At 46.2% G+C, this 13,224-nt stretch overlaps 2 protein-coding genes across 2 annotated transcripts in view; one reads left to right on the top strand and one right to left on the bottom strand.

Moving 5' to 3' along the window:
- Positions 1 to 3,569, top strand: part of LOC144107007 (uncharacterized) — an 88,183-nt gene extending 84,614 nt beyond the window's left edge. The window contains exon 15 of the mRNA XM_077639979.1: positions 3,448 to 3,569. Coding sequence (XP_077496105.1) covers positions 3,448 to 3,561 — 114 coding nt within the window. The 3' untranslated portion in view covers positions 3,562 to 3,569. The remainder of the gene's footprint in view (positions 1 to 3,447) is intronic.
- A 5,531-nt stretch (positions 3,570 to 9,100) lies between these two features.
- Positions 9,101 to 13,224, bottom strand: part of LOC144107084 (uncharacterized) — a 331,526-nt gene continuing 327,402 nt past the window's right edge. The window contains exon 12 of the mRNA XM_077640067.1: positions 9,101 to 9,238. Coding sequence (XP_077496193.1) covers positions 9,101 to 9,238 — 138 coding nt within the window. The remainder of the gene's footprint in view (positions 9,239 to 13,224) is intronic.

Genomic DNA, 13,224 nt, shown 5'->3' with positions numbered 1-13,224 from the left:
AGTAGCTCACGAAGTGTACTGTATTGCTGTGCAATTTCTGACACTTCTATCCACCGAGCAAAGTAGTGACTTAATCTTTCCGCACACTGGGTTGCCGTTTCACCATCCGTGGGCTTCCCTATTCTGAATTTATTTCGAAATCTCTCGGTGGTGAGTCGGAATCGCTTAAGCAAGGCGGCCTTCACCTTGCTGTAGCTTGCAGCATCGTCCAGAGAAACTCACCCGAATACGCTTAGAGCTTCCACGCTGAGACATGTGATAAGAACGGTAGCACATTCACTGTCTGACCAATTCTGAATTCCCGCAATCCCTTCGATTCGCCTGAGGAACGCGTCGAGATTGTCCCTCAACTAGTTCCGTCAAGCTCATATTTCGAGAACGAACTACTCAAGACAAAGTCTGCCTCTATACGGTGAGCCTCAATAACCGCTTCAGCGCGGCACCTCACAATATCGCTCTGCTGCTAAACACTCGTTTGCGACCTCTTCGTAAGCTCCTTCCGACTTTCTCCGTTCTCTGAGCTCACAAAGCAACAAACGTCCTGTCGCGGACGCCAGAATATGTCACCACTTCGCGCACTTTTGAGTGCGCTCCCGGATACCCTTAGAGCGTGTGGGGCTAGCGGTCTCGGTCACAAAGGAGATGCCCTCGTCTCAGCGTGGCAAGCTCAGCCAGAGACCAGCTACCAAGTGACAAGGAGGTGTGTCGTTTGGTGCCCAGCTTTCGCCGGTCGCAAGCCATAGAATGGGCCTGAGCCAAAGGTTCACAAAACAAAACAGTTTATACAGCTAAGAGGCGATACAGGGGGTTTCACAATCACTGGTATGAGCAGATACAAAGTGATATACAAATACAATGCAACTCGTGCAAAGTAACAATCGAAGAGATTACAATTCAACAAAATCTTTGCACCTATAGAGCACTAACGCAGAGAGTAAATCAAATAAAAAATTTGTTCACTGGGCACTGCGACAGTCCGACGACCTGAGGAGCTCGACAGGGCCGTCCCGCAGGTTGGCGCACGTTGCCTCGCTGGTCCGGGCTGGGCGAGTGCTGTTCTCCCGAGAGTCAAGGGGGCGCGCTTCTCGCAAGCTCAAACGGCGGCTTGGGCTAACCTACAGCGGTTGAAGCCCCTGATTTATAGGCGCAGTCCGCGTCTGTTTGTTCACAAACTCCTTGTCCTTCTTGCGCCGGGCGCGACCCCATTGGTCGAGCGCGGAAACCATCTTCTAGAGCAATCTAGGTCATACGCGGCACGCTGAGTCATCGGGGAAGAAGCGAAGGGGAGAGGGTATTTTGGCGCGGTCAAAATTACCCCCTTTCCGTCGACAAAGCAAAATGTTCTCCGGCATTCGTGAAAAATCGACGCCGCGCGTGTCTGTTTACTTTGGCACCCCGCCGGCGAGCTGAGTGAAAAGCCCACGAGCGCAAAGCTACGCGCTCTCCGGGGGTCCTTCCCCGCTGTTTTTTTTTGCTTTTTACCGCGCGCGGGCGCGATTGCTTAGGCACAGCGCCGGTTTTTTTTCGAAAATGCGCCGAATTTTGTGACACACGGTCCCTTTCATCAACAGATTTGTCAGTAACAGCTATGAAAGTCGATGGAGAAAGTAGCGGCTTCCTTGTAAACAATCCAGGGAATCATTAATGCGTGGAAGAGAATAGAAAAAGGCTATTTTAAAAATTGTGTACAGTGTTCGGTGAAACGCTCTGCATATGTAACGGTACAGGAAGCCCTGCGAGCCATAGTCTGTCTACTTATTCTGGCAGACACATGCTTAAACACGTTTTAGTGGCATTTCGACGGGAAACAAGGTGTAGTATTTATGAAAAATATACCGCTAAAACGTTTGCATCCAGGCCGTTTTGCAGCGCTCTTTAGTACATTTGACAGTCCTAAGCTTGGGAATGTCGAGGATGCGAGTTTATCCTGCCTTAGTGAGATTAGGGTCTCTGTGTACGCAAGAGCAGCCGTATTGCAGGGCTCGGAAGCAGATCGCCAGGGCTGTATACTTTTGTCTAAGAGTGCACATGAGGTTCGATAGCATACACGCAGGAACAGGGGTTGGTAAGGCTTGGTTTTGGTTTTATGGGGTTTAACGGCCGAAATCGACTCAGACAATGAGGAACGCCTTGATGGAGGCCTCCGTGTTTCTAGCATTTCGCTTCCAACGAAACGCGACAAACGCGACCGGGATCAAACCTACGTCTTTGGGAAGCCGCACCCTTTCTCAGGGCGTACAGTTCAAGCCAATGTGCTCAGCGTTATGACACCAGTGATTTGTGTGAAGTGTCATGAATAGATGGATTTGTCACTGTGGACGATGGCACTTTGGTATTACCCCGAAAATTTCCTGCCTTCATTTGGCTTGGTTGCGATCAAGGCACTCGCCGCAAAAATCATAGAAGTCTAGCAACGTTTGAAATTCTGCACATTCGAAATAATTTAAACAGTACTGGCTTGTAGTGAAAAAGCTACAGGGAGGATAATAAACGGAATGAAAAACTGCTAGGAATTTCTTGCGAGTAATGGCCAAATATGTTAAACAAACATTGATCAACTTTTGCAGCGCACCCAAAGGCTACTACATGTGTCATTTCTGGATTTAAAATGTATTTTGCTTCAAAGATAAGTTATTGTCTGAGAGTCGGTGTGAGCTGGTGAACAGAATATATGTGCGCTAATATACAGAAAATGACACACGCTCATCTAAAAACAAAGGCTACGCCCAGCTAGGCTAGACGGCTCTGATACCCTATTTGCATTTGCATGTGGGAAAAATGTATCGCACTTATTCAAAATTTCACAGCAAATCATACATATTGACAGTTTCGTCTAATATGAAGCTATCGTGGTAAAATAATGTCCGAGAGCAGGCAGCAAAGTAAACAATATTTTTCATGGGGAAAAACGTCCAGGCGGCCGGAAATGTACCTCAGAGCCTCCTTCCATTCCGCCTGAAACACATTTATTTTGTGGAGAAGGGTTTTTCGTAAAGCTAAGGCGGTCAGATATTCTGCCAACTCGCAGGTGTTAATGAGGAGGTTTCTCTGCTGCGCATCAACCACATATGCACCAAGAAGCGCATTTACCCGGAAGACTCCTTCAGCCTCTCATTTTTTGTACAATGTAGTAAAAGGCAGTAAAGGCGCAGGCGGAGGTGCAAACACTGCCGCTCATCACTTGTCACAGCGTTCGTGAAGGAGTGTTGCTAATTTTTCCACTTTCCCTTTGCGGCGGAAAACATCCACTTAAAGCCCGTGTGCATTAAAATTAACCAGACTGCCACGTGATTAGGTTTTTAAAATAGTGCCAGAACGGCGCCCAGAGTGCTCTCATAGGAACCAGGACAGAGTATAAAGCGTTCGAGGTGTTGTGATCGATGTCAGTTTATGTAAGCCCACATTATTGGAGCCAACGAGGTCAAAACATCTTTGCGTTGCATGCAGGTGGCGTATGCAGCGGGGCACGGCATTAAGTCCTGCTGGCTTCAAGACTCGGAACTGCTCGAGGATGTCGCCAAGGTGCTTGAGAGAAACTTAAGCCTGTTAATATTTTCTTGAGTTTGTGGTTACCGGTTTTTAACCTTGCCTTCAGAATAAAAAAGCTCCAAAAACCTTGGTACTAAAACCAGACTTGACGCTCTTGTTCGCTTTCAATAGTCTTCGGCGATGCATACGAAAGAATATTAAGAGGCACTAACCGGTAAGTTCGGAGAGAACGAGGACAGAGCGATGTCAGTTGAAATATGCAGGTGGTCATCTTTAGCGCGAAAAGCTCTGCCTTGTGAAAGCCGGTGTAGGTGTTTCAAAGGAGCAGAAATTAAGTACACAACTGGAGAACGTGGGCGGACACGTAAGCGGGCTAGTTGTACTTACGCCTATCGGAGAGGACTACCAGCTGTTCGTGACGTCAGTGTACCGTCACAAATATAGCTGCGGGCGTCTTTTCGCTCCAGCATCCCTACCACGCGCACACTCCACACACACATCCGTCAACAAAAGCATCCGATTGTGTAGGGTATAGCCCAATCAGGTGGCCAAATAAGTCGCAGGAAGAGTAGCCCCAGCGTAACCTGCCCCAAGATTCCGGTAGCTGTTCGCTTGGAGTTGCCTCTACGCAATTTCTTGTCGTTTGCCGAGTGAAATACGTGCGGTAGTGCATGGTGGTGGCATGTAACCATGCGATCTCTCGCTGTCCGCAGTTCGGGCGACACCACATCCCGGTGGACGAATACTCTGGCATGATTGGGGGCTGCCTCGTTCCCTGGATGGGATGAGTGCACAGTGACCCATATCAATTGAATAGGGCGGAGTTTGAGATTGGCGGAGTGTAAGAAAGTCATGGTGGCAGGGGATACCCGGCGAAATTGCGAATTGCAGATTCAAACACTGAAAATGGATTCTGCAGAGGTGGAGACCATCGCGAATGCTAAGGCCGTGGACATCAGTCGCCTGATATATACCCTCCCTTACCTTACAGGCGTTCAGGGCACAGTCGTACTTCTATGCCAGAGCGATATTCTGCTCCTAATCGCGTTAGCGCATCTTCACGGCAACTAATTTTTCTCCCCAAGGCAGCATGGTTTCTGAGATGGTTATCTTCAGCATAATGGTTAGGAGAGTTGCGAATGACATCTTAAGCAATATGCTGAATATAACCAGCTCAGATACCCCGGTGCTTTTCAGAGAAAAAGTAGTTGCTGTTAGGATGGCTCATGAGATTGGTGTAAAGGAGACAAAGGATGCGCAGTTGACACCAACCAAGATAATCAGGAATGGGTTTTATATTTTTGTGTTACAATTTACGTACATTACTTGGGGATATAAATCCCATTGCTGATATCTTAAATGGTGCCAACTGCGCAACCTTTCTCTCAATTATGCCAACCGGATGAGCCATCTTAACAGCAACTACTTTTTCTCCCAAAAGCACCGTGGTATCGGAGCTGGTTTGGAGAGAAAAAGTAGTTGCCGTTAAGATGCTGTTAAGGCGATTAGGAGCAGAATATCGCTCCAAAATAGAAGTAAATCTGAGAGGAGCAGGAGGACAGCATTAGGGGCCCTCAGCGAAGTCAAAAATGAGGCAGTACAAGGAAAACGAGCAGACGATCGTTTGAAGCGTGGAATGATTGTTTGCGAATTGACTGGGCACTCACTTCTTTGCTTACGACCATTAAGTGCAGAATTTACGAATTGCAGATTCAATCACTAAAGATGGATTCTGCAGAGGTGGAGACATCGCCAAGGCTATGGCCCTGGATATGAGACTGAAGCTAGGCCTTGTCGGCCACGGCCGTTTCGAAGCTTACGAAGCTCCGAAAAATCCAGAAATGAGGCAGCTCAGGGAAAAGAAAGCAGGCGATCTTCTGAAGTGCGGACTTTATTGGTTGGTGAGAGCCAGAAAAGAACGTTGACTGAAAAGTATTGAGAGCGTACGATAGATACTGACGCGTATCCTTGGACTGTTTGTTCATTCTTCAAACATGCCGGCCCGCTGCTTATCGCTTTTTTTATGCAAGCTGCGACCAGTTCTATCTCGATTTATCGCATCCAAGCAGAGCTGATTCTAGGTTGCTCCAGAGTGTTGTAGGATAGGATAGGATAGGATACATGTTAATGCTCTAACAAGGTCTTTCGGTGAGAGGTCTTCATCTTCAAGCAGGTGTCTCCCTCCGTCTTGCAGAGGGCGGCGCCCCTATTCCAGGGCACTACTGAGTTTGGCCGCTCGCTGGGCATGGATGACCAATCCTTTTGGAGGATTGGGTTGCCGCTGATCCGCACTCGGATTTCCTGAGCCATGGAATGCTTTATTTTTGTCACATTCCCAAGTAATATGGTATAGGGTGGGTCTTGCACCGCACCACGGGGAAGGTTCCGGTTTCCAGCTTCCTCCAGTAAACTGCTTCTTGTTGATTTAATTTGTTGTGAGGAGGAGGATACTTTAGTCTCGTTCCTCTGCAATAGTTTAGAATGTTGGAGTACGTCGGGGTTACCCTCAAGAAGTCCTCCGGGTCTTCGTTCAAGAGTGCTCCGTTAGTGTACTCGCGAGCGACTCTATCGACCCTTTGGTTGCCTTCTATCTCTGTGTCCCGGTATCCAGCAAATGGTGTGTCTAATGTGATCTTTGGTTAGGCCTGCGCGGAGGAGGATTTGGAGCGCTTTATGACCTATTCTGCCGCTAATGTAGTTACGGCATGCCTCTTTCGAACCTGTGAGTATTGTTAAGGACTTATCCGCATGATAACTCTCCGCGGCCGCTAGAGCAACATCCATTTCCTCTCCCTTGGTTACCGTGCCGTCCCATGCCGACGCGCAAGTGATCTCCTTATAGTCGCTTTTCGAAGCTTTTTTTCATAGTCTTTCTCACTGCCAGGACTGCTGTCACCACTACTTGACGTATGGTAGATGTGCTGGGTAACCGTGGACCTGCAACGCTCCTAAGATGGAGGGCAACGCATCATCAACGCTGGTTCTTCAGCAGACGATATAAAACTGAGGGGTCATCCAAGCAAAACTACGGCACCTCTTTATCGTTCTGAATGGCTCAGCTAAAACCTGCTACGAGAGTCACGGGGGTTCCCTGCGAACATGAAAGGAATAAGGAAAAAAAAAGGAAGAAAACACAAGCATTGTCAGCAAAAAAAAGCCGACTGGCTGCTCGGGACTAGTATGTCGCAGAGGTGTAGAGATGTATGTATGTATGTATGTATGTATGTATGTAGTATGTATGTATGTATGTAGTATGTCGCGGGGTTGTAGAGATGAATGTTTCACAGAATTGGTCCGAAACCCACCCGAGGTGGCTGTCTAATTCACAATCGAAGCGACTGAGATCGAGAATATCCTCGACATCAGAGCTCGGCAGCACGGACTACATCAGCTTTCTCCATGAGGCATGCGGACACCTCAACGACCGTGAATGAGAGCCCACGGGACATTATCCGCGAGATCATCCCCGAAGAGCAGCGAAGACTGCTTCTATACTCCCCACAGCCACAAGCAACGACTCTCATGGCTGCCGTACGGGAAGAAGTGCAGCAGGCACTTGACACCCCGACTGTGACGACCACAGAGCCCCAGACCACGACAGACCACGCTACGCAGTCGTATGGCCCAAAGAAACCCCCAAGCCCTCTTGGACGAAACCAGCTCTACATTGACATTCCCAATTTACAAGAGAGGCAAAGTCTATGGTTTTCTGTCATGTAACTCATGAGTGCACTTCCTGCATGTATCATGTTTGGTATTGTTGTTGGCCTACCTGCAATTCCATGAGATAAAACTGGCAGTATTGAAAATAAATAAGTAATTATATAAAATCATTTTTGTACTCTTTGTTGTTTTTGACTTTGATTCTGTTGTATGTATCTCTGTTTTTCTCTTATTGCCGTAACTTTATGGACTCCGCTATCCTCTGTAAAAGCCGGACTGTGGCTTTGAGGGTCGCCTTTCATCATTCATCTTTTCTTATCTTCCTTTATCTACGAATGCTATTTCTCACTGAAACAGTCTTTCGCTTTTCATCCTATCTCTAGTGCCAGTGAGTTCTCACAGGCAACCTCTTTGTGGATGAAAAGAATGGACTCGCGACGAGATGATTGTGGCGGACGAAATGCACTCCAAATTTTGTGCAGGAAGAAGGTTGCTCTGTTCATTACTGTTTGGAAAATAAATTTGTCGAACTTAGACGAAATTAAGAAGGATGTGGTGTTTTGAGGCACTAAGGAACGCTGCTTTGCGAATGGGCGTATCAACAATATCAAGGAGAACAGCGCGAAAGGAAGCGGTGTGATGTGGGTGCGCGCGTGCGGAAGCGGCGTGTGTGGTGCGTCGTCCTCGGAGCGTCCCGCTTGCTGGCCAATCTGAGTTGCACGGACACGAAAGCGTGGCCCGCAAGACAAGAGAAGGAAGTGCGGTATGTAACGAGAAGTGCAGGCTTCACGTGGCGGGTGTGCGAAGTGTTCAGGAAGGCGCCCTAGCGTAGGACGTGGCATTCAAACGTGGAGGAGGCAGCAATCAGACGGCGGGTACAAGCTACAGCTCCGTCGCCTCAGGAACCCCTACTGACTGATTGGCCGTTTTAGAGCGTAGCTCTACTGAAAGCAAATGTAGCTCACCATTCATTGCATGATTTGACCTTGATGTGACTTTGAGAAGCACCGCATAGCAACAGGTTGACTTTTGACAGATTTAAACCATGACCTTGGCCTATATGATCCTAAATCGATGTCCAACCAACAGTGACAGCACCCAACACGATGGAGACCTCGAAATCTTGTCCGCACCATTTTCAAAATTCGTCCCGGCCCAGCCCAGAAATTTGATCTGGCCCGATTTGACAAATCAATGTCCAGCCATAAATATGCGTGCGCGACACGATGGCGATCTCCAAATTTAGGCCGAGCAGTGGCCGAAACTTGGCCGGGCTACCAGCGAAATTTGATCACAGCTGATTCAGACTAAAAATAATATCCAATAATATTGCAAGATTTTCGCCTGATGTTGCCTGGAATTTTCATACGTAGCATTATAGGGAGCGTTTTTACACATTTAGGTGAATGGGAATATGCAAAACATTTCTCGAACTATTCTGAACTTGTGCCAGACGTGCTGATGTTGCGGGGACGAAGGGTAATGCATATACTTAGGCGCTTGCATACAGACTGCGCAGGAAAAAATAGTTTTCAAGGTAAAGCTCTTCCGATATAAAATGCTATGGAATACATCACAGCATTACCGGTTTTTGCAATATGTTGTGGCCTCCGCAAGGCGCAGTTACACAGAGTACCTTCACTTTCTTTACGTGGACACTTAAACAACCATTACCCCCAAATATTGTTGCGACAACAACTTTCCTTCCTAATAGCCTTGGAGACGAGTTAACACTACATATCGGTCGATTTTGAACTGGTTCACGCCGAAAGCAATTTGGATTTTGTGATAAGAAATGTTCTAAGCACTGATGTGACTGCTTCATTTAAACTGGAATTATTTAGGACGTTGCTATGCTGCGGCGCCATATGTATGTATCGCCGTCGCCCCTCATAAAGATCGCAGTGATGATTGAAACCACTAAAAAAAAATCTTGCTATAAGGTGTTTTATTTTACTTTTCTGATTGGTGGTATCATTCCTGGATTCATGAAACTTAGATCCCACTTCGTGTAATTTATCGTCACTTCCAATCTCTCGACGTCGTCCATTACATAGTTTAGGTCTGATGACCTCGCATGCTTCACCTGCATGGAAGAGAAAAAGACGAGAACAGACCACCACAGGCCTTAAATATACGAAATGATTCCGCTCATATATTCCGCTCATATAAAAAAGAAACTTGGCGGATATCGTAAAACAAAACTACTAGACTGGATATATTTTGACTATGAACTAAGGCTAAAGGTTTGCAACGTCAAAAGATTTAGAATATTATTGTCCAATGCTTAGCCGACCAAAGTTTACGTACGTCTGCAGGTGCAAGAGTTGTCTACTTTCAATATTTGAGGAATAGAATTTTGGATATATTTTGACTATGAACTAAGGCTAAAGGTTTGCAACGTCAAAAGATTTAGAATATTATTGTCCAATGCTTAGCCGACCAAAGTTTACGTACGTCTGCAGGTGCAAGAGTTGTCTACTTTCAATATTTGAGGAATAGAATTTTCACAAACCCCAAAGTTTTTTGCATTGAAAGACGATTTCGAGTGATGAAATTCAGCTTTTTTTTCAAGCTATTCCTGTGTTTAAGGTGTTTGCTTTTCGTTCATTGCTTATCATTTATTATCTGTCCCGTGGTCCAGCAGCGCAATCTCGCGTTAGCTGGTATGGAAGACGATAGCAACGGGCTTCAAGATAGTGAATCAGTCCGAAAAGCAGTTTAACTCTTACGGAAAGTGTTTGTTGGGAATGGGAGTAATGTATGATTATCATGGGCGACAAACTGGCATCAGATACCACGTCTATAATCAAGTTATTATTTACATTTGTGTGTCTCACAACACTGGAGTGAGTAAAGTTAGCCAGTATTCCAAAAAACACGGAGCGCCTTAACCGGACCAAACCAACACAGCGCTGTTGAAAAGGCGTAGCATAGACAGCAGAATTACTTTTCCGTACTTTAAGGATTATAGTGATAAAATTCTGTCTGGCTAACTCTATAATCATTGCTGTCATGAATAAAGCTTCTTATGAGAAATTGTAAAATGTCTTAAAGGACACCACAACACATTCCACTAGGTCTTAGCGGCGCTACTTAATTATCGAAAACGCGTCTCACATCAGTGATTGTAACACTAATTATCCCTTAATGGTCCCAAAGCGCGTCCCAGCAAACAAAACCCTCTTTTCTCTGGAACGCAGTCTGCGATGAGGATTTCCATGTTCAATGGAAATCTTTATTGGAGACATGGGATCATTAAGGGAGAAGAAACCAAATAATCACTGATGTGAGACGCGTTTTCGGATGATTAAGTAGCGCCGCTAAGACCTATTGGATTGTGCACGTTGTGTACTGTAATTGAGGCCTGGTAAAAAAAAAAGATAAGCCAATAAGACTTTGGTGCAAGTATTCAGCCAAAGTTGTCTGAAAGGGGGTAGCACCTTCGAACTATGGGCTTAAGTTACATTCAGTAGGTTAGCTCCCAGGCGATATGAATTAATTATATAATTAATTAATGAAAACTGCATTGTCCACCAAAAAGGAGTCTCCAAATCCCCGGTCCCGGCACGCAGGCCTGGGAACCAGGTAGGGGATTCTCCGCAGATGATGGACAAGTGAAGATGCATTGTTTCTTGACGGCCTCAGCCTCCAGGCAGGTGGCTTGCTGCTGGATAGCCGGGTCCTCGCTCCGCAGCGAAACTTCCCAGGGTTTTATACTGCTGATGTTTAAGCCGGCGCCCCGGGGAATCAGCTCATTTCCAAATTATGTGATGAAGAGTGCCCCTTTCACCGTAATTTTTACACTTTGAATCTTTTTCATCCCTGATCTCGGTCAGGTAGACCCAGACTGGGCAGATGTATTGTACAGATTGTAACCGGCTCCAAATGCGCGCCTCATTACTAGTGAAAGACCGATCTGTGGGTGGAAATATTCTTCTATGTAATTTAGAGTGAAAAAATAATAATTAATTTTTGGGGAAAGGAAATGGCGCAGTATCTTCCTCATATATTATTAGACACCTGAACCGCGCCGTACGGGATGGGATAAAGGAGGGAGTGAAAAAAGAAAGGAAGGAAGAGGTGCCGTAGTGGAGGGTTCCGGAAGAAATTCGACCACCCGGGGATCTTTAACGTGCACTGACATCGCAAAGCACACGGGCGTCTTAGCGTTTCACCTCCATCAAAACGCAACCGCCGTAGTCGGGTTCGAACCCGGGATCTCCGGATAAGTAGTCGAGCGCCCTAACCACTGAGCAACATCGGTGGGTAATTTTTATAGTGTTCGCTACGTTCGTGGTATGTAATGATGCAATCTTTCATTCCCTTGCGTTCAGCTGCTCTACGGCTGCCCGATATTAGGGGTCTCGAGGGAGCGTGTGTGCAGCCTCGTTTACAGGAACAAATTCATGCACAGGTACCCATATGATGAATATTTTTCTGTCAATTGGGTTTGTTGAGAGGTTGCGTCTGGCTTCTTCCGAAATTCCACCTTTAGCAAAATCCCAAGTGGCGGTTTTGCTGTCGCTAATTATTATGTATGCTCTGGTGCCGACGCAAGCGAGCGCAATTGCAACTTATTCGGCCGTAACTATGTCTCGGAAAGGGTGATGAGACAGTAATTTTGGGTGCACCGTCTCCGTCTACCAAGGCCGAGACTGCCACTCCGTATTTTCCGCCTGACGCGTCGACATAGGTTACTTCCTCGGCTGCCTTGTTTTTCATAATTATGGCAATATGTGCATTAAGTTAATTGAGTTGGCAAAAGCTAGCTAACCATACTGTGCGTGTTTTTGTATTTGTCCAGACTCGTTGACGCCAAGCACAGTAGCAAAACTTCAGTTACTTCCTCAAGAACATTGGACATTCTTCGGGTTTTTTCAGGATGTTTTTCTGTTGATGTTTTGTTTGTTGTGAAACTATATTTAAAGATATAACAGTGTGACATGCTTCTCTCCTGAGAGGATGTCTCTTTAAGAGACGGAAGTGCTAAAACTGTCACTTTTACACAAAAGAGACGTAGATGACGTGAATTCCTGACTCTTGTACAGGCGCCTGTCACGGGACTGCAGAATCACGCTGAGCATGATCAAAGTAATAGTTTTAAGGGGCTATCCAAGCTCCAGCAAGATTCAGTGTGCTTTCTGACTTTTCCCTTCGAACGTTCAGCGGAGTAGAACCCGCGCAGCGAATTTCACCAAGAGCATAATCTGTACTACTAAAAGACACATGTTATGGTAAAGTTAAGCACTTCCTCCGTCGAATACCGTCTGTAGCACACTGTTCTTAGACGAGAATGTAGAACCAAATGGTGAGTTTACTTTTGTAGAAATATCGAGAGCATTTGGTTTGATTGTTTTCACCATGCGACGTAATCGCCGGCAAAAATTGGTGTTTTCCAGGTCGTACAACGTTTTTGACACACAGAGTGAGAAGAAACTTCGTTCCCCGAGCCGCAGTAGCTCAGGTGCATGCTGCCAACTATATAGCACAGATCCGATCTCACAATATTGGCGACATGAAACTCCGGAAATTCTTGTTTTGCTTTCTGCATATCACGCACGCCATAAACGTCGACAAAACCTGATCTCCTACTGCTAGAAATTATCATGCAGTAATTGGGAATGGTAATTGGGAATGGTGTAGACGACAAAATGCTGGTCAGTTTGCGCAGTCAAGCCAATTTCAAATTGGGTGCGCTGGGCGGTTAGGTTTTCAAACTGGTTCAGGTGTTCAAAACTAGCATGGACAGATACCAGTTCATCGGATAGCTACGAAAGAGACAGAAAAAAAGCTTTAATTTGCACCCGTCAAAAACTACGGAGGAGAAGGCTATAGCCTAAATTCCCATTCATTCCCCTAAACGTCGGCCGGAATCCCTTGGTACTCGGCGGAGGACAGGGTGAGACCGATGACTTTGCGTTGTTGTTCTGCTTCGTGGTTGAGCAATAAAGTCTGCCAGGATTCTACATTTCTATTCAGGTCGTTATAAAATGGGCAGGTCCAGACCATGCGGACTAGATCTGCATTGCGATTGCAGTGCGAAAATCTAGAATTAAAGACTTCTGGATG

Source organism: Amblyomma americanum, chromosome 10 (assembly GCF_052857255.1).
Source record: "Amblyomma americanum isolate KBUSLIRL-KWMA chromosome 10, ASM5285725v1, whole genome shotgun sequence".
In the NCBI taxonomy this organism is placed as follows: Eukaryota; Metazoa; Arthropoda; class Arachnida; order Ixodida; family Ixodidae; genus Amblyomma; species Amblyomma americanum.
This window is presented reverse-complemented; position numbering and strand designations above follow the sequence as displayed.